The 25,393-nt window shown below is 36.4% G+C and overlaps 1 protein-coding gene across 5 annotated transcripts in view; it reads left to right on the top strand.

Annotated features, from left to right (window-relative positions):
- The window catches only part of ASH1L (ASH1 like histone lysine methyltransferase), a 214,134-nt gene that overhangs the window by 71,882 nt on the left and 116,859 nt on the right, over positions 1-25,393 (top strand). For all 5 annotated transcript variants that reach the window (XM_079904612.1, XM_079904614.1, XM_079904611.1 and 2 more), the window contains 2 exons: positions 8,224-8,325; positions 17,313-18,054. In XM_079904612.1, the coding sequence (XP_079760738.1) occupies positions 8,224-8,325; positions 17,313-18,054 (844 nt within the window). The remainder of the gene's footprint in view (positions 1-8,223; positions 8,326-17,312; positions 18,055-25,393) is intronic.

Here is a 25,393-nt window from a genome sequence, read left to right as displayed (position 1 = left end):
AATGGGAGAGGCCACAACAGTAAGAGGCCCGCGTTTGGCAAAAAAAAAAAAAAAAAAAAAAGAAAAGAAAAGATTTTAGCATGTCTCCAAGATACCTCTCTTGGGCAGTTGGTTGAATGGTGATGTGATTAAGTGAAAGGTCGCGACTGGAGATGGAAAATGGAGTTTCATGCTGTTTAGTGGGATATGTGGATATATGGATCTGTAGCTCAAAAGAAATCAAACATGAAGGTAAAAGTTTTAGATAAGTGGTTGTTTAAGCGAAGGAAATAAGAGAAGGAATGGTAATATGTAGGGTAAACACACTGGGTTTCCTAAGGGAGTTTGTAGTCAAGAGTGTCAGGTGCTACAGAGATCATTTAGATAAGGACTGAAAGTAGACAGTTTGCTTTAGCAGATTATCTTTTGTGATCTAAGAGCGATTCCCACAGTGGTAATTGTTAGATTTCTGGAGGTTAAGGAATGAATGGGAAATAATAAGGAAATTCAGGTGATTAAAATTCTTACAGCTTTAAAGTTCTTACAGCTTTAAATTTTGTAGCATTTCTGACTGGTTTATTATGTGCTCTTTCCTTATAATTTTGTATTCTGTCAAGGAAATAACTGCATCTTCTAGATCTGTACTTGTTTCAGTGTCACATAGTTTTCCTTCTTAAAGTATAAAAAGCATAACTAAATTTCATGTTATCTTAAATTGACCTTCTCAGTCTTCAGTTGATAATTTTTCCATACATAACTTGGAGATAGATTCATTATACATAAATTGCTTTCCTGTTAAAATGTCCAAAAAACTATTTAGTATACCGTGTACTCCAAAATTGTCAGTTACCTTCGGGACATTATTATCCTGAAACAGTTGGCCAGTGGCCAAAGCTGGAACAGTTTAAGAGGAAAGGGACAAATCATCCTTACAGAAGAATTCCAAATAATGTATGTAGACTATCCCCTTCAAGGAAGTGGAACTTAATTCCCCTTTTCCTGAATATGGGCTGGACTTAGTGACCTAATTCCAAAGAACAGAGTATGGAACGGGAAAAGTACTAACTTCACAGTGAAGAGGCCTAGCAGACAGCACCTTAAACCAAGTGAAAGTATAATTTCACCAGTGATGAATCACGATGGTAATATGTACCCTCTGATATAATGTGATTAGAAGGGAACTTCATTCCTGTGGTGTTCTTCCCAAAAACCCATAACCCCAGTGTAATCATAAGAAAACATCAAAAAAAGGGGAGTGGACAGAACATTGTATAAAATACCTAGCCAATGTGGACAGAACATTGTATAAAAATCCTGGCTAATACTCCTCATGCTCCTCAAGAGTATCAAAGACATGGAAAAACAAGGAAAGCTTGAGAAACCATCACAGATCAGAGAAAATTAAGGAGACTTGACAACTAAATACAATGTGATATCCAGATTGTAACCTGGAACAGGAAAAGGACATGAGTAGAAAAATTATTCTGATGTTAACTTCATAGTTTTGTCAAATGTACCATAGTTAAGTAAGACATTAACATTAAGGAAGGTTGGGTAAAGGGTATATGAGAATTTTTGCTCTGTACTGTCTTTGCAACTTTTCTGTAAATTTAAAATTATTCCAAAACAGTCAGGTTAGTTTTTTTTAAAAAGCAGAGTACGAATTGTCAAGTGAAACCAATCTCAAACTGATAACTGATTAAGGAAAAAATTTAAAATATTCTTTACTGTTTGCATTGAGTAGATTTATCATAAGTGTTAGTTGGAATAAAACAGGCATGTTTGATAAATTATGTTGATGGAAATTTGAGGAAGATAGATCAGGGGCACAGGCAGAAATGATAGATATGTTGTCCGGAACAAGGCATTTAACCTTTTCTCTCCTTGTTTCATATGTGGGGAAATCAAACTGACTTAATCACTCCAGCAGTCTTGGATTAAATCTCATAAAGCTTTAAAAAGAAAACTGGTCTAGTCATTTTATAAGTAATTGTGCATTTTATCATTTTATAAGTGATAGCTTATTTTTTAACTTATATTCTCTTCTATACTGTTATACTAACAGTCTAAAATCAGCTTGGTGCAAATAAAATTGTAATAAAATTATACTCTTAAATGAGGCCAGGTTTTCTGGTTTCACCCAATTCTGATAACTAATTCTATTTATTTAAGTATCTTTGTTAAGTAGACATGTAATAGGACTGGTGAGGAAGAGTTTCTGACCTGGAGTGTCAGATTCTCCATCCTTGCTTTTCAGCATTTTCAATTCATGTCTAGCTGCACGTGCCAGAACCTGCAACCTGATTTCAAAAATGGGTAGAGCAGTCACATGGAGTATTTTACATTTATAGCTTACAAATTATAGAATAAAAAAAGTTATATATCTATATAAACAGTTATCTTGTCCCCCAAGAAAAAATTAGGGCTAAATCTTCCTTTTGTTTGGAAAAAGTTTATTCACTATAGTAGACGCATAATGGTTGAAGCACAGTATACTGAGTCTTATTTTATTTTTAACTGAAGAATGTAAGCATTGATCAGAATTTTCTGATTTCTGACAATTTCTCTAGGGTGGTGTGTAAGATACACCCGTAAGTGAAGTGTGACCGTGTGGACATGAAATCAGAAAATTTATTGTGGTGGTTAGTACAGTTCTGGGAATTTCCAGAGGAATTCCATTTCAGCGAATTATCTGATTTGGGCGGTATGAGAAATACCCTGATTGGAAGGAGAAAAACACAGGGTTTTTAGCTTCAAAATCACCAGCACAGTCTCTGAATCATTCTTGTACTGCATTTAATTGGTGAGTCAGATGAAATGTATTGCTTTCAGTAAATATATTTCCCACAATTGGAAACAGCTGTTTTTATCGAGGAACCAGTTTTTATCTCAGCATTCAGCTCATTCAGAAGAAGCTTCCAGAGCTCTTATGATCTGTGAACTATAGCAAAGGATTCAGAACTTAGATCTGGAAACAAAAAAACTTGATCAAAGATTTCCACATAGTTGATGTTTTACATTCACATTATTTTACTATGGTATCCATTTTAATTATAACCAGTTTTGATTCAGTCACTTTTTAACAAACATTGCCAGTAGTCTTGACTTATAAATAATAAAAGAAGAGGAATTTCTTAAAATTTTGTAACATGCTTTAGTTTGGGTGGGAAGGAGCAATTTAAATGTTAGAAATTAGTTTTAAATGTGTTATTTTAAAATAAATTTATATCATCTATGAACTGATTAACAGTGTCTTTCCAAGTCTAGCATACTTAATCTGTTTTTCCATAGCTTACCCAAAGATATTTATAGCATTATAGCATCAGACAATTTGCTCATTCAAACCATTTCCTAGTTCCTTGGGTCTTCAGTGTTGAACTCCCAACAGGGTGTAACCAAAACTCATAACTATTGTTATTAAAGTTTTAATAGTGGATTTAGACTGAAGAAATGCATGTTTTATCCAACCAGTTGTTGGTTTCATTCACTATGTTCTTCTGCTAATTTACATTTGGAAGTTCCTCATTTTTTAGCCTAGGATACTCAGGGCTTCAGTGAAGTAGTTAGGTTGAATCTTTTCCAGCGTTTTCTTTGTGATGTCTTCCACCTCTCCCCCACACTGTTATCAGTGGGAATTTTCTCTATTTACGCTGATATCTTTGCCCATATGACTGTCCTCACACCCAGGCATCTGTAAATGTACTATTTCTTTTTTATCTTGGATTTGTTTCTGTTCCTCCTCTATAGACATCAATCAACATCTCTTGTGACAAATCAACTTCAGAAGAGCTTTTTGGTTTCCACCCATTTTTGTGTATAATATAAAGATTTCCAGATTCTTATCCCTTTTAAACCTAGTTATGTTCTTTTTTGTTTTCTCAACTTTCTGACATTCTTATCCATGGTTTCATCTTATGGTTTTGCTCTAAAAGTACCATCTTTCCTCCTCTTTGTCTAATTTGACGCAAATGTTTCCCTAAAACCTGTTTTTCTCTTTAAAAAGCTCATCCAATAAATGGCCAAATAAAAACGCAGAGATCCTACAATCAAAACCACTTCCAAGGGTCCCTCACATTTCCAAGTTTTTTTTTTATTCTTAATTCCCTCTTTATTATCCCAATTAATGGTATTCTCTTTTTTCAGTTTCCCTCCTTAGTAGTAGTCTGCCTTCATTTTTACATGAAGGCCTCAACTGAAGAAAAAGAATTTACTTGTGGTAATCACCTTACATTTATGTTAAAGTCCAGTTTTATTTAGGTACTTCTTTTGTGACTTATCTTTAAGTTCTGTTTCCTGCATTTATATGTATAGAATTTCTAAACATGTTTCTGAAGCTGTCATCTGTGTGATGAGACATTCAGTAGGATTTCTACCAAATATTGAATGGAGGGATTCCCATTAATATTCTCTGTTTATTCTGAAGTACTTAATTATTCAGCTTTAATACTGTATTGAAATGAGAAATGGGAACTCATTTCAATGGGAACTCTCTGATACTTAGAATTGTATGTGTTCTCTGTGTATGTTCTTTGAGGAAGTATCAGATTTTCTTGAATTGGAATACATACAAACTTCCTGTCTTACGAGGAGTGGAGAGTCTTCACATATCCCTCCAGGCAGATCTAAAATGACCACTGATTGCTGCGGCCATACCACCCTGAACACGCCCGATCTCGTCTCATCATAAAATGACCACTGATTACACATGAACAAACATTCATCACATGATGGAGACAGTAACAAAGCAGTAACTCCCTTAAGGAATCAGCCATGATTTAGAAGAACCAAAGAGCCAAACAGTGGAAGCAGAAAACTACTTTTTCCCCTGGTACAGAGCTGAACAGAGAACTAAACACTTTCTGGTTCTGACTCATCATTTGGGCACATCTTATTTTATTGATATAATCCAGAGCATAATCCCAACCCTGGAGAAGCTATGATGAAGAGTCAGTGAATTAGAAGATTCACTTTAGAGGAGTTTTTTCCAACCTTTGTAGTTACCTACCAGCCTTGGAGGTACCTATCTTAATAGTACTTCTTAATTAGAGGTACTTATTTTACTAGTACTTCTTTATGTTTAAGATAAATGCTTGATATTCTAGATTAGTTCCAGTCCCTGTCCTTTTTTAATTTTTGTTTTAATATTGAATGGTTGCCTATGCGTGTCAGTGACATGATTAAGTATTTAGGGTCTAAAAATTCTGTGATAAACCTAAGGAGCCAATTTATGTATAATAGTATAACATTTATGAAAACCTTTTGAATTTTTTATCTTACCTCATTTTGGAACTCACAACAACCATGTTAGTTAAGAGTCCTTTATTAAACCAACATTCGAATATGTTTACTTGTATACATTTGAATATGTTTCATAGCAGAGCCAGGAATCAAACTCAGGATACCTTACTCCATAGTTCATGTACCTAACATTACTACACTCAACTCTGCATTGCATTCTGTTTTAGGTTTTGAAGCATAAATATATTGGTCTCTTTTGAAATGGACATGCTAGTTCTCTGGGCAATATCTTGTTCTTCCCCATCCACCCAGCTGCATAATGGCACTTATAAAACAGTATGTTTCTGGTAGTGTTAGAGATAGTGTTTGCCGATTTCATATGATTTCTGCTATTAGGCCAGTTTTAACATGCTTTTGAACATCTTTAACAGATTATTACCTCTTGCATATGAGTTTATATCATCATTTTCCAGTCTTAAACTTGGTTGCTTTGCATCATTAGTTAATGTTTTTTTTTTTTTTCAGGTATCCTCATCCTCTTACTGTTCCTATAAGCAATGTTTTTAAGTGAAATAAAGGTCTAGATCTGCTGATTATCAAACCCTAGAGGTCTGTATCTTAGGGATACAACTTTATTCCCCCCTAAATATGGAAAATTGTTAAGAACAACTCTGCTCTGTATGAACAGGGAATTCAAACGGACTTTTTGAAATGAAAAAAGAGAACCCTCCTGAATGAAGTTTTATTCCAGTTTCCTATTACATCCTAAGAATAGGCTGCTGGCCTCCATTACTTTCAGGAAATGAAAAATGGCTCAGAAGCTAAGTGAGCTAAGCCATCTCTCTCTCAATTGTTTCAGTTTCTCAGGAATTGCTGTACAAAGCTGCCAATAACGATCTCCGGGGATCTGACCCCCATTCCACCTCCCACTGCCTCCTCTGCAGCTCCAGATGCCACCAAAAGAAGGAGCTTTGAAGAAAGTGCCTGTACCCTCTTTTACCCTGAGGTGGGTGAGGCCAGGCAGGGTGATTCTCAGGATATCCTGATGATCAAAGGTATAGTTGAAGCCTTCATCAAGACTTTCTTGAAGATGAGCAAGAAATTTGGGAAACGTTGCCAAATAGCCTAGAAACTGAAGACGGAGCTCAAGAATGGATGGCACAAACGCCACCTGAAGTGTAATACATGATAACATACAAGACCCTAAATAAGCTCCTTGAGGGCAGAAACTATTATACTGTTTTTGTCTCTCCCTCCCCCCACCTCCACATTGTCTAGCATAGTGCCAAACATATAAACTGTAGTCAATAAATGTTAGTTTATGGCTGAGAGAGAAGACTTTATAAAGTGCTCTCCAACCCCTTCTTTCCCTAGTTCTTAATCTAAGATTGTTTGTCCATTAGTCAGGAGAGTAATGGTAAAGGGAGTTCAGTGATGTCTCAAGCTTCTTGGCCACTGTTGTCTTCTGTCTTGGCTGTGTGTCTGAGTAGGCAATATTTATCTGTTCAGTATATGAATTTTTCAGTATTAATACTTAAAGTTATATCTTCACTGATGCCTGGGCTTTTACTTCTTAGCTATTTTATTGTGGTATTTAGCTCTTTAATGGAAATCTTATCTGAACCACACTCTAGGGGGATTTATTTTACTGTTGGTTTTTAAAATCCCTTTTGTATCTGTTTTTAAGATTCAACAATAAACAGTCTTGCTTCTTAATTATATCTTACTGTAGTCATCACTGTGTTTCCAAAGTAGGAGGTACTATCACATCAATTTCCCCAAAATCTAATTTGTTACTCTTGAATGGCAACACATAGTCTTATATCTCACCTAATCAGCGCTAAAAGAGCCTGCTAAAAGAGTATTTACAGTGATGTGATTTAAGATACTGCGTGATTAAAAGAAAGCTCATGGTTTACTATTAAGGGAAATATTAGAAACTTAGCTCCATTGAGTTCTTCTGTCCCCAAGTTGTCCTTTAGTCAGTCCGTTCATTAAGGAGTTAACTCTCATTTAGAGGCAGAACTTTAAAAAATCTCATCTTCAAGTATTTGATTTATGATACCTTTTGGGCCTCCAGTTTATATGTAAGGCTTTTTATTTGTAATGTTTTTCAAGTTAAGAGCGAACATTTCAGAGTGCTACTAGTTTTTTGACAAACCAGTTGACATTCATTATGTATTCTCAACAGCTGGCTTTTTAGGGTATAAGGAGTCTAATATCAGAGCCAAGTATATTTTATTCAGGAAATAGTCTTTCCTGAACGACATACTTTTCCCTTGAATAAGAGTTGTGTTAAATTATGCTGCATTTATTTGGGGTTTTGGTAAGAGTATGAGACTTTTTTTTTTTTTTAAAGGAAATGGAGTTTCTTTGTCTTCATGAACTTCTATGTATACAACCAAGGAACTTTAAGTAAGCGTTAAAGGAGGCTTATTCTATTCCATGTATAAAGTAATAACAAATTCTTTCAGAGTGTTCTCTGGATTATATGGAATGTATGGATTTAAGGTTCACCTCTTTTAATTTTCATCTTTGATTCTATTAAATAAAATGCGCAGGTCGGACCTGCTTTTCTCACATCAGTTGTTCCTAATTAATTGCATTGTAGGTTTTGTCAGTTTATATGATGAATTTGAGTCAATAATCAAGAGCAGGTTTATTATATTATTTCTAGTAATTTTTATCAATAAATATCTTAATATGTTTCATAGTATAATACATAAAAACTAAATCATATATTTTTTTCATTTTTCCACTAAAACTAGTTTTTCCTCTATTAATGTAACAGGAGAAATTATGTATGAGACCTGTGGAATTCTGTCCGCAACATCTAGTGTCATTTGTCCTTCGCTTAATGTCCTCTTATTGTCAGCTTGAAAGTCATATTATTACAGAGAATGGCAGTGGCAACAGCTAAAATATTACAGTTCTAACACAGAATGGTTTAACTTTATTTTTAGACTTGGATTTTCCTATGATTTCTGTCTTTTCCTGTCTCTCCAGGTTCCCAGCCAACTTCAGATAAGTCTTCCCAGCGACCATCAGAGAGCACAAACTGTAGCCCTACACGAAAGAGGTCTTCATCTGAGAGTACTTCTTCGACAGGCAAGTGCTATTTGTTTTAACAGACTTTGAAGATAATTTCCCAACTGTTACTTGTGAACAGACTTAAAATAGATTTTTTTTCTTTGGCCGTGCCGGATGGCTTGTGAGATCTCAGTTCCCCGACTAGGGATTAAACCTGGGCCACGGCAGTGAAAACGCCAAATCCTAACCTCTAGACCACCAGGGAACTCCCTTATAATAGCTTTACATTGTAGATTACAATTTATTAGCTTGCAGTATAATATTTAGAAAAAACAAACAAAAGTGGTCCTGAGATGTGAGAATAATAATGTATATTGAAACAATAAAAGTGTTCACCTTTTACCCCTTTCATGTCCAGTTAAGCATACTCCATGAGGTATACTGATTTTGTTTTTTCTTCCAGTTTTATTGAGATATAACTGACATACAGCACTGTATAAGGTGTACAGCATAATGATTTGACTTACTTATATCATGAAATGATTACCACAATAAGTTTACTGAACATCCATCATCTCATATAGATATAAAGTAAAAGAAAAAAAAACATTTTTTTCCTTGTGATGAGAACTCTTAGGATTTACTCTCTTAACAACTTTAATATATAATATACAGCAGTGTTAATTTTACTTATCATGTTGTACTTACATCCCTAGTACGTAATTTATCCTGTAACTGAAGGTTTGTAGAGGTATAGTGATTTTAATATAGTTCAGAAGGGATAATTCAAAATGAATAGGTAAAAGGGTAGGCGCACACAAAAATACAGATTTTGAAAGTTGAATTGAGGTAATGGGGCGTGTAGTGTAATAGGGGAGTATAGATTAGAGCTATTTAATAAAGACTTAGATATATATAAAATTATTTAGTAAAGTAATAGTTTCCAGTAGCATTTATAAATCTTTGAGATATGTAAAACAATCTGAGGTTGTAAGAAGAACCTCTATTAATATTTATTTCTAATCAACTTTTTAAATGTTTACATATTTTAAATATATATAACTTCTTCATACAGTATAACATACACTTTATACTTAGATTTAGGTTGTACTCTCAGTTTTCTTTTTACTGATAGTATGTGTGTTTACCAAAATAATAATAATAATAATAATGATATATATCTTCTGCCTTTACCAGGGATTGGAGAGTAGGAAATCATTTTTAATTTATCAGTATTATCAGGAGAAATGGGGAGTGGTAGTTTCATTCCCAGTAGTGGGAGTAATATATGTAAAGGGGAGAATAGAGAGTTCAAGAAATTAAATAAAAGAGCCGGTGTGGTTGGAGTAAAGGCAGTGACTGAATATGAGGCTGGAAGGGCAGGTAGGGACCAGTCATGTAGAGCCTTATTGATAACACTTAGAAGCCTTTGAAAGTTTTAGCAAGGAAGTCACATATCATTCCTTAGCTTTCTGTCCATGTGGTTTTAATTAGGAGATCACTTATGACTTATGGTCAGAAAATGTAATTTCTTCATCAGTACTCAAGGGCTCACTGTCAAATTGTATCAATATGGTAAATTTGTTTAATTTTTATTTGATGATTATCTTCACCATATTTGAAGCTTTTTATTAGTACCATTGTGCCAAAGGTACAGTGGAATTCAAACAGCAATGGTAGTTTTGTCTCTCATAGTACTTTGTCTTTACACTGACTAATGCAATGACTGACTAATTTTGATGGTGTCAGCCTAAACCAGGGTTCAGCAAACCATAGCCTGTGGACTAAATGTTGTCCAAGGCCTCTTTTTTGTGCAGCCTTCAAGCTAAGAATTGATTTTACATTTTTAAAGGGCTGGTTTTTGTTTCTGTTTTTTTAAAGGAAAAGAAAAAATTATACGCGAGAAATTGTGTGTGTCCTCAAAAGCCTAAAGTATTTACTATCTCTCTTCTTATAGAAGAAGTTTGCCAACCCCCGAAAAAAATGAATGAGATTTCAATAAGAGACATATCTATGAAGAAAATCACCAAAATGTTTTACTTTAGTAAACTATTTATTTAGGGTAACTGTATATACAGAGCACTGGGGATACAAATATGAATAAGATAAGTTCCTGTCCTCAAGGATTTGGATATATTCACCACTTAAAAAGTATGTTAAATTCTATAACAGGCCAGTATACAAAATATTATGACACACAGAGGAACTCAAGCACTAACCACTGACATACTGAAAATGTGACATATATACTACTATAATTTGAGTAGACAGGTGGGACAAGGACATGAAGTTGTAAAAGTAATAATGGACTATATCAGATATGGTGTACTTTTTTATTTGAGGGAATTGAAACTTTATTGTAGATGCAGTTGGGAGCTATTGAAGGATTTTGAACAGGGAAGATGAAAATTATTTCATATATTGTATCATTGAGAATAGGCTAGATTTTGCAGTGCTAAAAAAAATCCCAAAATTTCAGTGACTGAAAACAACAAAGGCTTTATTTTTTATTCATGCTGTATGACCATGACAGGTCTGCTCCATATTGTCTTCCCTCTAGTAACCTGTCTGATGGAGCAGCCTCTATCTATCTGGAATGTTGCTTGTCTTATGAAACAGAGTAAAAGGCCACAGCGAAGCACTAACTAGCTCTTAAAATTGCTGCCCAGAAGTAACATATGTTACTTCTCACATTTCAGTGCCAAAGCGAGTCACATGGTTAAGTCTTATGTCAAGGAAGTATGGGAAGTATAATCCTATCAAGGGAGGAACAGCAAATATTTATGAATGATAATATAGTCTGCCACATAGGCATTTTAGAAAAATGTAAAACATTACGATATGGAGAATGGACTGTGGCACGAGAAATGTGTGAAGACAGTAGATAATGGCTTCAGGTTTGGATATATTAAATTTGAGCTGTCTTTGGGCTATTGAGGTAGAGATGTTAGATAGCCATTTGGACGGTGTGGTTTATAGTTTATGACACCTATGGTAGAGATACACATCTAGCAGTATGTAGATAAACTTGAATTTGGCAGTGAATGAGGCCCAGGGAGAAAGTGTAATTTGAAAAGATGACAGCGTTGGAGATTTAAGATACATTAGATTTGAGAGGGAAGTGGATGAAAAGATGTCAGTGAATGACATAAAATTTTTAAACAGTTTTTTTGTTCGTTTGTTCGTTTTTTTGCGGTACGCAGGCCTCTCACTGTTGTGGCCTCTCCCGTTGCGGAGCACAGGCTCCGGACGCGCAGGCTCAGCGGCCATGGCTCACGGGCCCAGCCGCTCCACGGCACGTGGGATCTTCCCGGACCGGGGCACGAACCCATGTCCCCTGCACCAGCAGGCGGACTCTCAGCCACTGCGCCACCAGGGAAGCCCTTAAATAGTTTTTTAATAAAAAAGGTAAAGAGTACATGTCATAGAAATCTCTTAATGTCAGACGTAATAAAGAGGTCAAGAAAGATTTGGACAGAAAGTGTGAAATGATTGGGGAAAAGTGGTTTTTGGTTTTTTTGGCTGCGTTCAGTCTTGTTGCTGCACACGGGCTTTCTCTAGTTGTGGCAAGCAGGGGCTATTCTTTGTTGTGGAGCATGGGCTTCTCATTGCGGTGGCTTCTATTCTTGCGGAGCACGGGCTCTAGGCATGCGAGCTTCAGTAGTTGTGGCTTGCGGGCTCTAGAGCGCAGGCTTAGTAGTTGTGGCTCACAGGCTTAGTTGCTCCACAGCAGGTGGGATGTTCTCGGACCAGGGCTCAAACCCGTGTCCCCTGCATTGGCAGGCAGATTCTTAACCACTGCGCCACCAGGGAAGTCCTGGGGAAAAGATTTTTTAAAACAGTTTGCAGGTAGAGGTAAAGTTAGAGCAGTTTGGAGGCTTGAGATGAGGAAAGGGGACTGTTAGAATTTAGGTAGTATTGGAATAGATTAGACCTCTTTATTTCCAGTAGTGTGGTAGATTAGATGTGCAGAGCAAACAAACTTCTTGGTACCAAGAACTAAAAATACTAGATAAAATGTGGAAAACATTTCTTAAAATATTTGCTGAACTTTGAAATGCATAAATAGAAAACCAGAAACTTTCAGAAAGCTTGATTCAACACACATAAAGAGCATTAGAGCTACTTAACATCTGCTTGAGTCCTGGTGGTATAGAGCCTGGTTATTGGAACACATTCAGGTATAAGAGACAAAGGACAAAGCCTAGAACTCCAGCAGACAGAAGTTCACATCAGATTTCCCTGCATAGATGTGTAACTCCTTAATGGTGACACCAGTGTAAGAGCAAATAGAAACAAATCTATCACAGAAGCTAGATCCTTGTTTCAGTTTTAGCTTTGGGTGGAGCAGAAAAACGAGTTTCTGAACACAAGCTCATACTCACCTTCTGTCTCTCATGCAGATTTATATTGCCTGTGAGACAAAGAAAAAAATTAATTAAAATTTGTTGTAGGTTGGTCGTGCCCCCAGTTGCCTTGCAGAGCCAAAGGCAAGCTTAATTTCCGTTCAGTATAAAGCTAAGTTTTTCTTGATCAATGTATCCTCCATCTTGGTTGACCTAGCATTCTCATTTACTCCAGCAGCCCAGGAATGGCAGCCTTTATTTTGCAATTGAAAGGCAAATAAATCAACCAGAAACTATGTATATTCAATTTCTCCAACTTAACATGTTAAAAAAAGGAAGACAGCAAAATCTGAGCATTTAACAGTGTATCATTACAGTGTCCAGCATCCAATCAAAAATTAATAGACATGCCAAGAAGCAAGAAAGTATGACTTAGTGGAGTAAAAATCAGTCAGTGGGAACTGCCACAGAAATAACATGTGATGGAATTAACAGACAAGTACATTAAAACAGCTATCTTTGAGAATTTAAAGGAAAATATGAATATAGCGAATAGTAAAAATGGAAGATATTTTTAAAATCTAATGTTAACTTCTTTAGGTGATAAATATCTGAAATGAAAATTTCACTGAATGGGATAACAGCAGATTAGACACTACAGAAGAAAAGATCTTTGAACTTGCAGAAATACTAATAAAATCTATGTAAAATGAAATGTAGAAGTGGGGGGAAAAAAGTGATATAAAATGAATAGAATTTCAGTGACCCTGTGGTACAGTATCAGCAGAGCCAACATACATAGGATCTGAGTCTTACAAGGAGGAATAAAAAATATTTGAAGAAATAATCCTCAGAACTTTTTCACACTTAATGAAAGTTATCAGCCCATAGATCCATGAAGTCCCACAAATCCCAAGCAGGATACACAAACATACAGAAATCAAGGGACATCATTATCAAATTTCTTAAAACTGGTGGTTAAGAGAAAATCTTAAAATTAACCAGCAAAAGCAAAGAGACAAGAAAACACATAGTATACAGAGGAACACTGGAACGAATCACAGCAGATGGATTGTCAGAGATGTTGTAAGACAGAAGACAATAAAAGTAATGTCTTTAAAATGCTGGAAGGGGAAAAAAAACCTATCAATTTAATATTCTATAACCAGTGAAATACCCTTCAGAAATGAAGGCAAAATAAACATTATCAGAAAAACAAGCTTAAAGAATTGGTTGCCAGCAGGTTTACGGTAGTAGACATGTTCTTCAAACAGAAAAATCATAGTAGATGGAAACATGGCTCTACCAAAGGAATGAAGAGTTCCAGAAATTTTCAGTAAATAAATATAAAACACGCTTTTCTTATATTCTTTTGAAGTTCATGTGGAATTATATCAAGGTAGCATCATATTCTGGACCATAAAACATCTTAATAAACTTTAAAAGTTTGAAATCATACAGAATATATTTTAAGAACACAATGGAATTGAATTAGAATTCAGTAACACAGGATATCTTGACATTCCCCAAATAAGTGAAAAGTTAACAACACACTTCTAAATAGCCCATAAGTCAAAGAGGAAATCACAGACAAAATTAGAAAATCTTTTAAATTAAATAAAAATGAAAACACATACATTTTATGGAGTATAGCTAAGTCTGTTTTTAGCTTTACAAAGTTACGTTATTAAACAAAAAAGGTCTAAGCCCAAACTCTCACCTTTAGGAAGCTAAAGACATTAGAACAAATTAAACCCAAATTAGATAGAAGAAAAATGATAAATATAAGAGCAAAAATAAACAGAAAACATTAATCAATGAAAGCTTATACTGGTTTATCAAAAAAAAATTTTTTTAAAGGAGAACTGTAGCTGAAAGGATTAAGAAAAAAGAAATTGAATTAGCAGTATCAGGAATGAAAGAGAGGATATCAGTGCAATTGCTACATACCATAACAGGACAATAAGGGAGCATAATGAACAGTTTTATGCCAATAAATTTGATAAAAAAAGAGCACATTCTTTGAAAAACACCAGCTACTAAAACTCAAGAATAAATAGCCTAAAGAGCCCTACATCTATTTAAGAAATTCAACTTGCAGTTTAAAACCATTCTACAATGTAAACTCAAAGCCCAAATAGCTTCAATCATGACTATTTAAGGAAAAAGTAATAGTAAGTATATAAAAACTATTCCAGAAAGTAGGAGCATTTTCCCAGTACATTTTATGAAGGCCAGCATTACCCTGATTCTGAAACCAAGCAACACATTACCAGAAAACTACACACTATTAAGCATGAATGCAAACGGTACAAAATATTATCAGATTGAATCCAGTATGTTGAATGTATAGCATACCAGGACCACGTGGGTTTATTTCAGGAATGCAAGGTTGGATTAACATTAGAAAATCAATTAGTGTATTTTACGAAATTAACAGAAAATCATAATCATCTAGGTAAAGAGAAAACATTTGCCGAAATCTAACATCCATTTTTAATTATTTTAAAAACCTGATTTTTAGAAATAAAAGGCATACAGATAGGAAGAAGAAAAAATATATCTGTTTACAGGTGATATGATCTATAGAAAAATTCCTAAGAAATCTGTCAAAAAAACCACTGAACCGGGCTTCCCTGGTGAGAATTTCACTTATATTCCTTTGCACTTAAAACATTGTCAGAAAAAGCACTGGACTAGAAATATATGTATTTAAAGTTTAGTTCTTTATTCAATATTTAGCTGTTGAGTCTCTTAACTGGACCTTCATTTTTAAAGAAATAAGCTCTGTTCTTTCTGCTCCTCGTCTCAGAGAGTGAGAATTGTTTTTTTGACCCACCACGTTTTATTAGGGAAACATGGGCCAACTTTGAATTTATTGTGGGTACTGTAATGTACCCTATTCAGGAAACTATCAGCTTGCCTGTGAAAGACAAATGCATATGGTATTGGGCTGGCCAAAAGGTTCGTTCGGTTTTTTCTGCAAGATGGCTCTAGTAGCACTTAGTTGTTTTTAACTTCATTCAAAACAATTTTGTTAGATTGTATGTGACAGTTGTCATATCAGCATACATTTAAAAAAAGACTTATCAGGACTTCCCTTATGGCGCAGTAGTTAAGAAACCGCCTGCCAATGCAGGGGACATGGGTTCTATCCCTGATCCGGGAAGATCCCACATGCCACGGAGCTACTGAACCCATGTGCCACAACTACTGAGCCTGTGCTCTAGAGCCCACGAGCCACAACTACTGAGCCTGTGTGCCACAACTACTGAAGCCTGTGTGCCTAAAGCCCGTGCTCTGCAGCAAGAGAAGCCACCGTGATAAGAAACCCACGCACCTCAACAAAGAGTAGCCCCCTCTCGCCGCAACTAGAGAAAGACTGCGTGTAGTAACGAAGACCCAACGCAGCCAAAAATAAATAAATAAATTCTTAAAAAAATAAAAAAAGACTTACCAAAATTGGTGAATTTTTGTGTAGCCATTTTAATATTGAAGATGGAAGGAAAAAAGCAACATTTTCGGCATATTATGCTTTATTATTTCAAGAAAGGTAAAAACGCAACTGAAATGCAAAAAAAGATTTGTGCAGTGGTTGGAGAAGGTGCTGTGAGTGATCGAACGTGTCAGAAATGGTTTGTGAAGTTTCGTGCTGGAGATTTCTCACTGGATGATGCTCCATGGTCGGGTAGACCATTTGAAGTTGATAGCGATCAAATCAAGACATTAATTGAGAACAGTCAACATTATACCATGTGGGAGATAGCCGCCATACTCAAAATATCTAAATCAAGTGTTGAAAATCATTCGCATCAGCTTGGTTATGTGAATTGCTGCGATGTTTGGATTCCACATAAGTTAAGCGAAAAAAACCCTTCTTGACCGTATTTCCACATGCGAATCTCTACTGAACATAACGAAAATGTTCCATTTTCAAAACACATCGTGACGGGTGATGAAAAGTGGATACTGAACAATAATGTGGAATGGAAGAGATCATGGGGCAAGCGAAATAAACCACCACCAACCACATCTAAGGCCAGTCTTCATCCAAAGATGGTGATGTTTTATATATATGGTGGGATTGGAAGGGAGTCCTCTATTATGAACTCCTTCTGGAAAACAAAACGAGTAATTCCAACAAATACTTCTCCCAGTTAGACCAACTGAAAGCAGCAATTGATGATCCAGAATTAGTCAGCAGAAAACGCATAATCTTCCATCAGGATAACACAAGACCACATGTTTCTTTGATGACCAGGCAAAAACTCTTACAGCTTGTCTGGGAAGTTCTGATTCATCCTCCGTATTCACCAGACATTGCACCTTCAGATTTCCATTTATTTAGGCCTTTACAAAATTCTCTTAATGGAAAAAATTTCTATTCCCTGGAAGACTGTAAAAGGCACCTGGAACAGTTCTTTGCTCAAAAAGATAAAAAGTTTTGGGAAGATGGAATTATGAAGTTGCCTGAAAAATGGCAGAAGGTAGTGGAACAAAAGAGTGAATACATTGTTCAATAAAGTTCTTGGTGAAAATGAAAAATGTGTCTTTTATTTTTACTTAAAAACCGAAGGCACTTTTTTGGCCAACCCAATATGATATTTAATCTTGCTATGAAAAATAGAGTGGTATTCCTTGTCTTTTATTCTTTGTAAAGTTATTTAAATAACCAGTTGTGTTCAGTTTTTATCATGTGTGATTTGTTGTCTTATTTAGTGAACGGAGTTCCGTCTCGAAGTCCAAGATTGGTTTCATCTGGGGATGACTCTGTGGATAGTCTGCTGCAGCGGTTGGTACAACATGAGGACCAAGAGCCCCTGGAGAAAAATATTGATGCTGTGATCGCATCTGCCTCTGTGCCACCTTCCTCCAGTCCAGTCCATAGCCACAGCAAGGAGCGAACCCTGGGAAAACCAGACAGCCTTCTAGTGCCTGCAGTCCCCAGTGACTCTTGCAGTAGTAGCATCTCACTCCTTTCTGAAAAGTTGCCCAGCAGCCATTCCCCCCATCATATCAAGAGAAGTGTAGTAGAAGCTATGCAGCGCCAAGCTCGGAAAATGTGCAATTATGACAAAATCTTGGCCACCAAGAAAAACCTAGACCACGTCAATAAAATTTTAAAAGCCAAAAAACTTCAAAGACAGGCCAGGACAGGGAATAACTTTGTGAAACGCAGGCCAGGTCGACCTCGGAAATGTCCCCTCCAGGCTGTGGTATCAATGCAAGCATTCCAAGCTGCCCAATTTGTCAGCCCAGAATTAAATGAAGGTGAAGAAGGAACAGCACTGCACCTTGGCCCTGATACAGTTACAGATGTCATTGAAGCTGTCGTTCAGAGTGTAAACCTGAACTCAGAACATAAAAAGGGATTGAAGAGGAAAAGTTGGCTGTTGGAAGAACAGACCAAGAAAAAGCAGAAGCCATTCCCAGAAGAAGAAGAACAAGAAAATACTAAAAGGTAATTTCTTGTTTAACATTCTGAGTAGAGAAAACTAGCTTATGCACAAATGTAACATATCTGTGCGGCTGAATTGTACATTTAATCTAACAACCTTTTACTATATAAGACCTGTTCTTTTTTGTTATAAGTGTTTGTTCTTATGGCTGTCCAAAATTGTAAATAATTAAGAAGCAAGGGGGAATGTAACAATCTAACACAAGGCCCTTACTATACAGATGAGGAAATCAAGACCCAGAGAGATTGTGTGTGTTTTATCCAGTGTATAAATATGAGTGGAATTATTTTTACTATCACACTATTTTATCTCCTTGGTGCTCTAAAACTTTTCATCCCTATCGTCAAATACATTTTTTAAGTCTTTCTGTGTGTTAGATTTTTTTCTTAATTAATTAAATAATTAATTTATGGCTGCATTGGGTCTTTGTTGCTGCGCGTGGGCTTTCTTTAGTTGCAGCGAGAGGGAGCTACTCTTTGTTGCAGTGCGCGGCTTCTCATTGTGGTGGCTTCTCATTGCAGAGCACGGGCACTAGGCGCTTGGGCTTCTGTGGTTGTGGCTCGCGGGCTCTAGAGCGCAGACTCAGTAATTATGGTGCACGGGCTTAGTTGCTCCGCGGCATGTGGGATCTTCCCGGACCAGGGCTCTAACCCATGTCCCCTGCATTGGCAGGCAGATGCTTAATTAGTGCACTACCGGGGAAGCCCCTAGATTGTTTTTTAATAGTTTCTTTTTTATATTTTTACTTTTCCCCAGAAGGTGTAGGGCAGAAGTCAAAAATCACCCCCCACCCCCACCCCCGAGAAAACCATTTAATCCTTTTGTTATATATCCAACCAGATTCTTTCCCTGAAGGAATATTTGATTTTTATTTTACTTATTTATTTATTTTTTGGCCTCTCCAAGTGGCATATGGGATCTTAGTTCCCTGACCAGGGATGGAACCCGTGTTCCCTGCCGTGGAAGCGCGCAGTCTTAACCACTGGACGACCTCTGTTTACAGAAGTTTTTCGTAGCTCTCTATGCATACATCTATGAAAAAATACTTTTTTTATAGAGAATATATGGGATTTAAATTTCTTTCCTGAGAATACACACTCATAAATAAATCAGTGAAACTAGAAGTTTACTGATTCACGAGTTAAAGTCTCTTCACATGATCTCATTTCTTCTCAAATCCTATTTTCATGGATAAGACTGTTAATATATTGTGTATCCTTTGATACTTTTCTTATGCATTTATAAATACATGCATATGCAAAGCTGTTATTTTATATAAGTGGTAACATACATTTTATACTTAATTTTGTAACAACTTTTCTCTTTATAATCTTGGCGATCTTGTCATTTAGTACATATAGAATTACCTTATTGCATGTTAAGAATATATCATAATTTAATTATTCTCTTTCAAAGGGTTACATATTACTTTTTTACATATAGGTCTTAAATCAGCTGAAATTTACTCTTGTATAAGGTATGAGTTAGTGCTATGTTTATTGCCAGTTATTTATCAAGGTTGCAGATTTGTAAGCATTTTTGTTTTATATGTAGTGTCTATAATTTATATTCCCATTGGATTTTTGTGAAGGTTTTTTTCTTTGAAAGGGGAAAAAATTTAATTAAGAGATTTAAATTTTTTGTTTTTTTGGATTTTTTTGTGGTACGCGGGCCTCACACCGTTGTGGCCTCTCCCGTTGCGGAGCACAGGCTCTGGATGTGCAGGCTCAGCGGCCATGGCTCATGGGCCCAGCTGCTCCGCGGCATGTGGGATCTTCCTGGACCAGGACACGAACCTGTGTCCCCTGCATCGGCAGGCAGACTCTCAGCCACTGCGCCACCAGGGAAGCACAATTTTTTGTATTTTTACATGGCGGTCTTAGCACTATTAATTGATCATCATTTCCCTACTTGTTTGAAATGATACCTTTATCATATAAATTCTTAAATATCTTTGGGTCTTAGGGTCTTTTATATTTTTATATTCTCTTCCCATCAGTCTGTTTTGTTATCAATCTGTTATTTCTGTTTTCATTACTGAGGCTTTTAAAATATCTACAGACAGAATGACTTTTGCCTTCGCTATAGTAAGAAAGTGACAATTTGAGACATCTTAACCAATCACTTTAGGAAGGGTCATGTTAAAAACGCGCCTCAGAGAAAAGGCGTTATTTCAGATAAGCCCTTCTGTTCCAGCAAGTTCTAGTAGCATTAGTCAGCAACATTAAACACTTATTTTCCACAAAATTATATTCTGGAATTTGAGGAGATTATAAAGAGAAAGATACAGTTTCCACCCTCAAGAGATTGTGTAGGTAAGGACATGGCACAGTGAGTTCCCAGAGATAGCAACAGTTTTTCACCTTTCTCGAACTGGAACCTACTGTAGCACTTGTTATATAGCAGGAGTTTGTTCATTTGTTTCTTTATTTTATTTTTTAAATATATTTATTTATTTTTGGCTGCGTTGGGTCTTCGGTGCTGCACACCGTCTTTCTCTACTTGCAGCAAGCAGGGGCTACTCTTCGTTGCAGTGTACGGGCTTCTCACTGCAGTGGCTTCTCTTGTTGCGGAGCATGAGCTCCAGGCGTGCAGGCTTCACTAGTTGTGTCACGTGGGCTCAGTAGTTGTGGCTCTCAGGCTCTAGAGCACAGCGCAGTATTTGTGGCACACGGGCTTAGTTGCTCCGCAGCATGTGGGATCTTCCTGGACCAGGGCTCGAACCCATGTCAGCTGCATTGCCAGGCAGATTCTTAACCACTGCACCACCAGGGAAGTCCCTCTTAATTTATTTCTAAATTATTTATTGCAAAATTATTTCATGTGCTGAGGGTAAATACAGTTGTAAGCAAATATAGAAATATTCCCTGTCCTCATGGTTCTTACATTCTAACTATTATGAAGAATTATTTAGGTTTATGAGCTTATATTAGAGGTAATTGACTCAGTTTTTTTGTGGAAGTAATGACTAAGGTAAAATCTGAAGAACAGACTTTATTTGTTATTTAGAGGAGCAACACCAGAGCATACATTTTAGACTGCTAAGTATGAAAAAGCATGACAGGTTCAGGGAAATGAAAGAAACTTTTTGCGGCCAAAACACGTTAATTAGAGTAGTATGGTGTCAAATGGGTCTAGAGAAAAGGTGGTAGGGACCAGATCTTGCAGAGGTCCTTGTACACCATGTTAAAGAGTTTGATCGCTATTCATTGATTAATAACAAACCAGAATGCAAAAGAATATTGTAATGATTATGAGCTGGGTTCTAGATTCAGAAAACCCTGCGTTCAAATCCTGGATCTAAAAGGAAAAAAGAAAAAATTTTTAAACTCATATAAAAAAATAAAATTATTAAAATATTAAAAATATTTAGAACTGAGTAAATACTGTGCTACATATTGAAATTTGTGGGATGTATCTAAAGAGGTACTAGAGGGATATTCATAGCCATTAATACTTATATTATTTTCAAGAATGCTGAAAATTTACGAATGAGGATATTACCAAACAAAACTTGTGTCTGCTCGCTGGTACACAGTAAAGCCAAACTAATGATACCAGGTTGTGATGAGGGAAAGTGCAGCATTTATTACAGGATGCCAAGCAAGGAGTTCAGGACAGGTAGTGCTTAAAAAGCCTGAATTCCCTGATGGGTTTTAGGAAAACATTTTTATCTTTAATTTTTAAAATTAATCTTTAGTGGAGTATAGTTCTCTACAATGTTGTGTTCGTTTCTGCTGTACAGCAAAGTGAATCAGCTATACATATACATATATCCCCTCTTTTTTGGATTTCCTTCCCATTTAGGTCACCACAGAGCATTGAGTAGAGTTCCCTGAGCTATATACAGTAGGTTCTCATTAGTTATCTATTTTATACATGATATTGATAGTGTATATATGTCAATCCCAATCTCCCAATTCATCCCACCTCCCTCCTTTCGCTCTTGGTATCCATTCGTTTGTTCTCTACATCTTTGTCTCTATTTCTGCTTTGCAAATAAGATCATCTGTACCATTTTTCTAGACTCCACATATATGCGTTAACAGACAATATTTGTTTTTCTCTTTCTGAGTTACTTCACTCTTCATGACAGTCTCTAGGTCCATCCACTTCTCTACAAATGACCCAGTTTTGTTCCTTTTTATGGCTGTGTAATATTCCATTGTATATATGTACCACATCTTCTTTATCCATTCTTCTGTTGATGGACATTTAGGTTGCTTCCATATCCTGGCTATTGTAAATAGTGCTGCAGTGAACATTAGGGTGCATGTGTCTTTTTTTCAGTTATGGTTGCTGGGTCATATGGTAGTTCTATATATAGTTTTTTAAGGAACCCACCATACTGTTCTCCATAGGTGGCCATATCAATTTACATTCCCAGCAGTGCAAGAGGGTTCCCTTTTCTCCACACCCTTTCCAGCATTTATTGTTTGTAGATTTTTTGATGATGGCCATTCTGACCAGTGTGAGGTGATACCTCATTGTAGTTTTGATTTGCATTTCTCTAGTAATTAGTGATGTTGAGCATCCTTTCATGTGTGTGTTGGCCATCTGTATGTCTTCTTTGGAGAAATGTCTATTTAGGTCTTCTGCCCATTTTTTGATTGGGTTGTTTGTCTTTCTCATAGTGAGCTGCATGAGCTGTTTGTATAATTTGGAGGTTAATCTTTTCTCACCTGCTTCATTTGCAAATATTTTCTCCCATTCTCACGGTTGTCTTTTCGTCTTGTTTATGGCTTCCTTTGCTGTGCAAAAGCTTTTAAGTTTAATTAGGTCCCTTTTGTTTATTTTTGTTTTTATTTTCATTACTCTAGGAAGTGGGTCTAAAAAGATCTTACTGTAATTTATGTCAAAGACTTTTCTGCCTATGTTTTCCTCTAAGAGTTTTATAGTGTCTGCCTTGCATTCAGGTCTTTAATCCATTTTGAGTTTATTTTTGTGTATGGTGTTAGGGAGTGTTCTGATTTCATTCTTTTACATGTAGCTGTCCAGTTTTCCCAGCACCACTTACTGAAGAGGCTGTCTTTTCTCCATTGTATATTCTTGCCTCCTTTGTCATAGATTAGGTGACCATAAGTGCATGGATTTATCTCTGGGCTTAGGAAAGCATCTTTAAAGGCAAGGTGAGGGAGGGGCATCCCAGGTATATGATCAGCTCATGCACAAATCTGCAATTGGTTGATGGTGAGGTAACAGGGTGGTGTCACAGAGGTTAAGATTATCAGTCCTTAGGTGCCAGTAGGTCTGTGGTGCTTATGATCATCAAGTAAGTAATTTCTCCCATTTGGTTTTAGCATCTGTAAAACAACTTCAGGAAATGTGCATCAGATACTATTATCTAGGTACTTCAGAGAGGAAATAAGCAGAGGATATAGGGGAGGGGTCTGTCCTGGGAAGACCCCATAGGGTCCTTCTTGGTTACAAAGAGTCCAATTAAGAAATTCTAAAAACAATGGGACTTCCCTGGTGGCACAGTGGTTAAGAATCCGCCTGCTAATGAAAGGAACACGGGTTTGAGCCTTGGTCTGGGAAGATTCCACGTGCCGCGGAGCAACTAAGCCCACAAGCAACAACTACTGAAGCCCGTGCACCTGGAGCCTGTGCTCCACAACAAGAGAAGCCACCGCAATGAGCAGCCTGCACACTCTAACGAAGCGTAACCCCCCCCCGCCGCAACTAGGGAAAGCCCGTGTGCAGCAACGAAGACCCATTGCAGCCAAAATTTTTAAATTTATTTAAAAAAGAAAAGAAATTAGAAAAATGAGAATAAGCCCCAAAATGTAAAGGACAGAGATAAAACATATACATTAAATTAACAAAATAAAACTAAGGTACAGTAGAGAGAGTCACTGAAGACCAAAGTTTGTAATACTAATGATAACGAATAAAATATACAAACTTCTGGTAAGGTTGATCAATAAAGGAAGAGAAAGGGAATAATAAAATTAGGAACTAAAAAGGAAATAAGCTATATATGAGAGATTAAAATGTGAGTACTCTAAGAACTTTATGCCCAACAAATTGTAAAACTCAGTTGAAATGTATGTGCTGTATTCCTAGGAAAAATACCTACTCAGAAAGAAATACCCTTTGTGCTTCTGTAAATTGAATCTACGACGTCTTGCCACACGAAAGCACCAGGACCAGGTTTAAAAGAGGGTTCTATCTCTCTTTAAAAAGATCATTTCAGTCTCATTAAAACTCTTTAGAGAATATGAAGGGAGTTTGAAGAGGAATACACATACAGAAAGTGTATAAATAGAAGTAACCAGTTTAAAAAATTACTTTTAATAAATTTATTTATTTGTTTTTGGCAGCATTGGGTCTTCGTTGCTGTGCGCAGCCTTTCTTTCGTGGTGGGTGCGCGGGCTTCTCGTTACGGTGGCTTCTCTTGTTGCAGAGCACAGGCTTAGTTGCTCCGCAGCATGTGGGATCTTCCCAGGCCAGGGCTTGAACCCATGTCCCCTGTATTGGCAGGCAGATTCTTAACCACTGTGCCACCACAGAAGCCCTAAAAAATTTTTTTATAAAGTTAACACCTATGTAGATACAGAACAGGTGAACATATAGAACATTGGTAGCATCCCATGTTCTTTCCCAGTCATACACCACTTCCTTGCCAGTAGCTATAATCAATCTCCTGAATTTTACCTTTTTTCATACCATTTAAGTGTCAATGTAGACAATATAGTTTAGTTTATCCTTCCTGGACTTCACTGAAATGGAATTATACAGGACATATGCTTTTGTGCCTCACCTTTTTTGCTCAACATATAAATGTAAAACCATCTCTGTTGTTGCATGTTGCTGTAGTTACCTCCTTTTTGTTATTTTATAGTTATCCATTGTTTGTATGTAATAGTCTTCCTTTTTTTTAATTTTTTTGAAGTATAGTTGATTTACAATGTGTTAATTTCTGCTGTACATCAAAGTGACTCAGTTATACATATATATTTTTTTCATATTCTTTTCTATTTATGGTTTATCACAGGATATTGAATATAGTTGCCTGTGCTATACAGTAGGACCTTGTTTATCCATACTCTATATATACTAGTTTGCACTTGCTAATCCCAAACTCCCAATCCTTTCCTTCCCCACCTCTCCTCCCCCTTGGCAACCACAAGTCTGTTCTCTATGTCTGTGAGTCTGTTTCTGTTTTGTAGATAGGTTCATTTGTGTCGTATTTTAGATTCCACATGTAAGTGATAACATATGGTATTTGTCTTTCTCTTTCTGACTTACTTCGATGAGTATGATAATCTCTAGATCCATCCATGTTGATGTAGATATAGAGTTTTTCTGTTTTACTGTTGGGTTATTTTCATTTTGACA

This window comes from Stenella coeruleoalba, assembly GCF_951394435.1.
Source record: "Stenella coeruleoalba genome assembly, chromosome: 1".
NCBI lineage: Eukaryota > Metazoa > Chordata > Mammalia > Artiodactyla > Delphinidae > Stenella > Stenella coeruleoalba.
The sequence above is the reverse complement of the archived record's forward strand: the minus strand, read 5'-3'. Positions and strand labels throughout refer to the sequence as shown.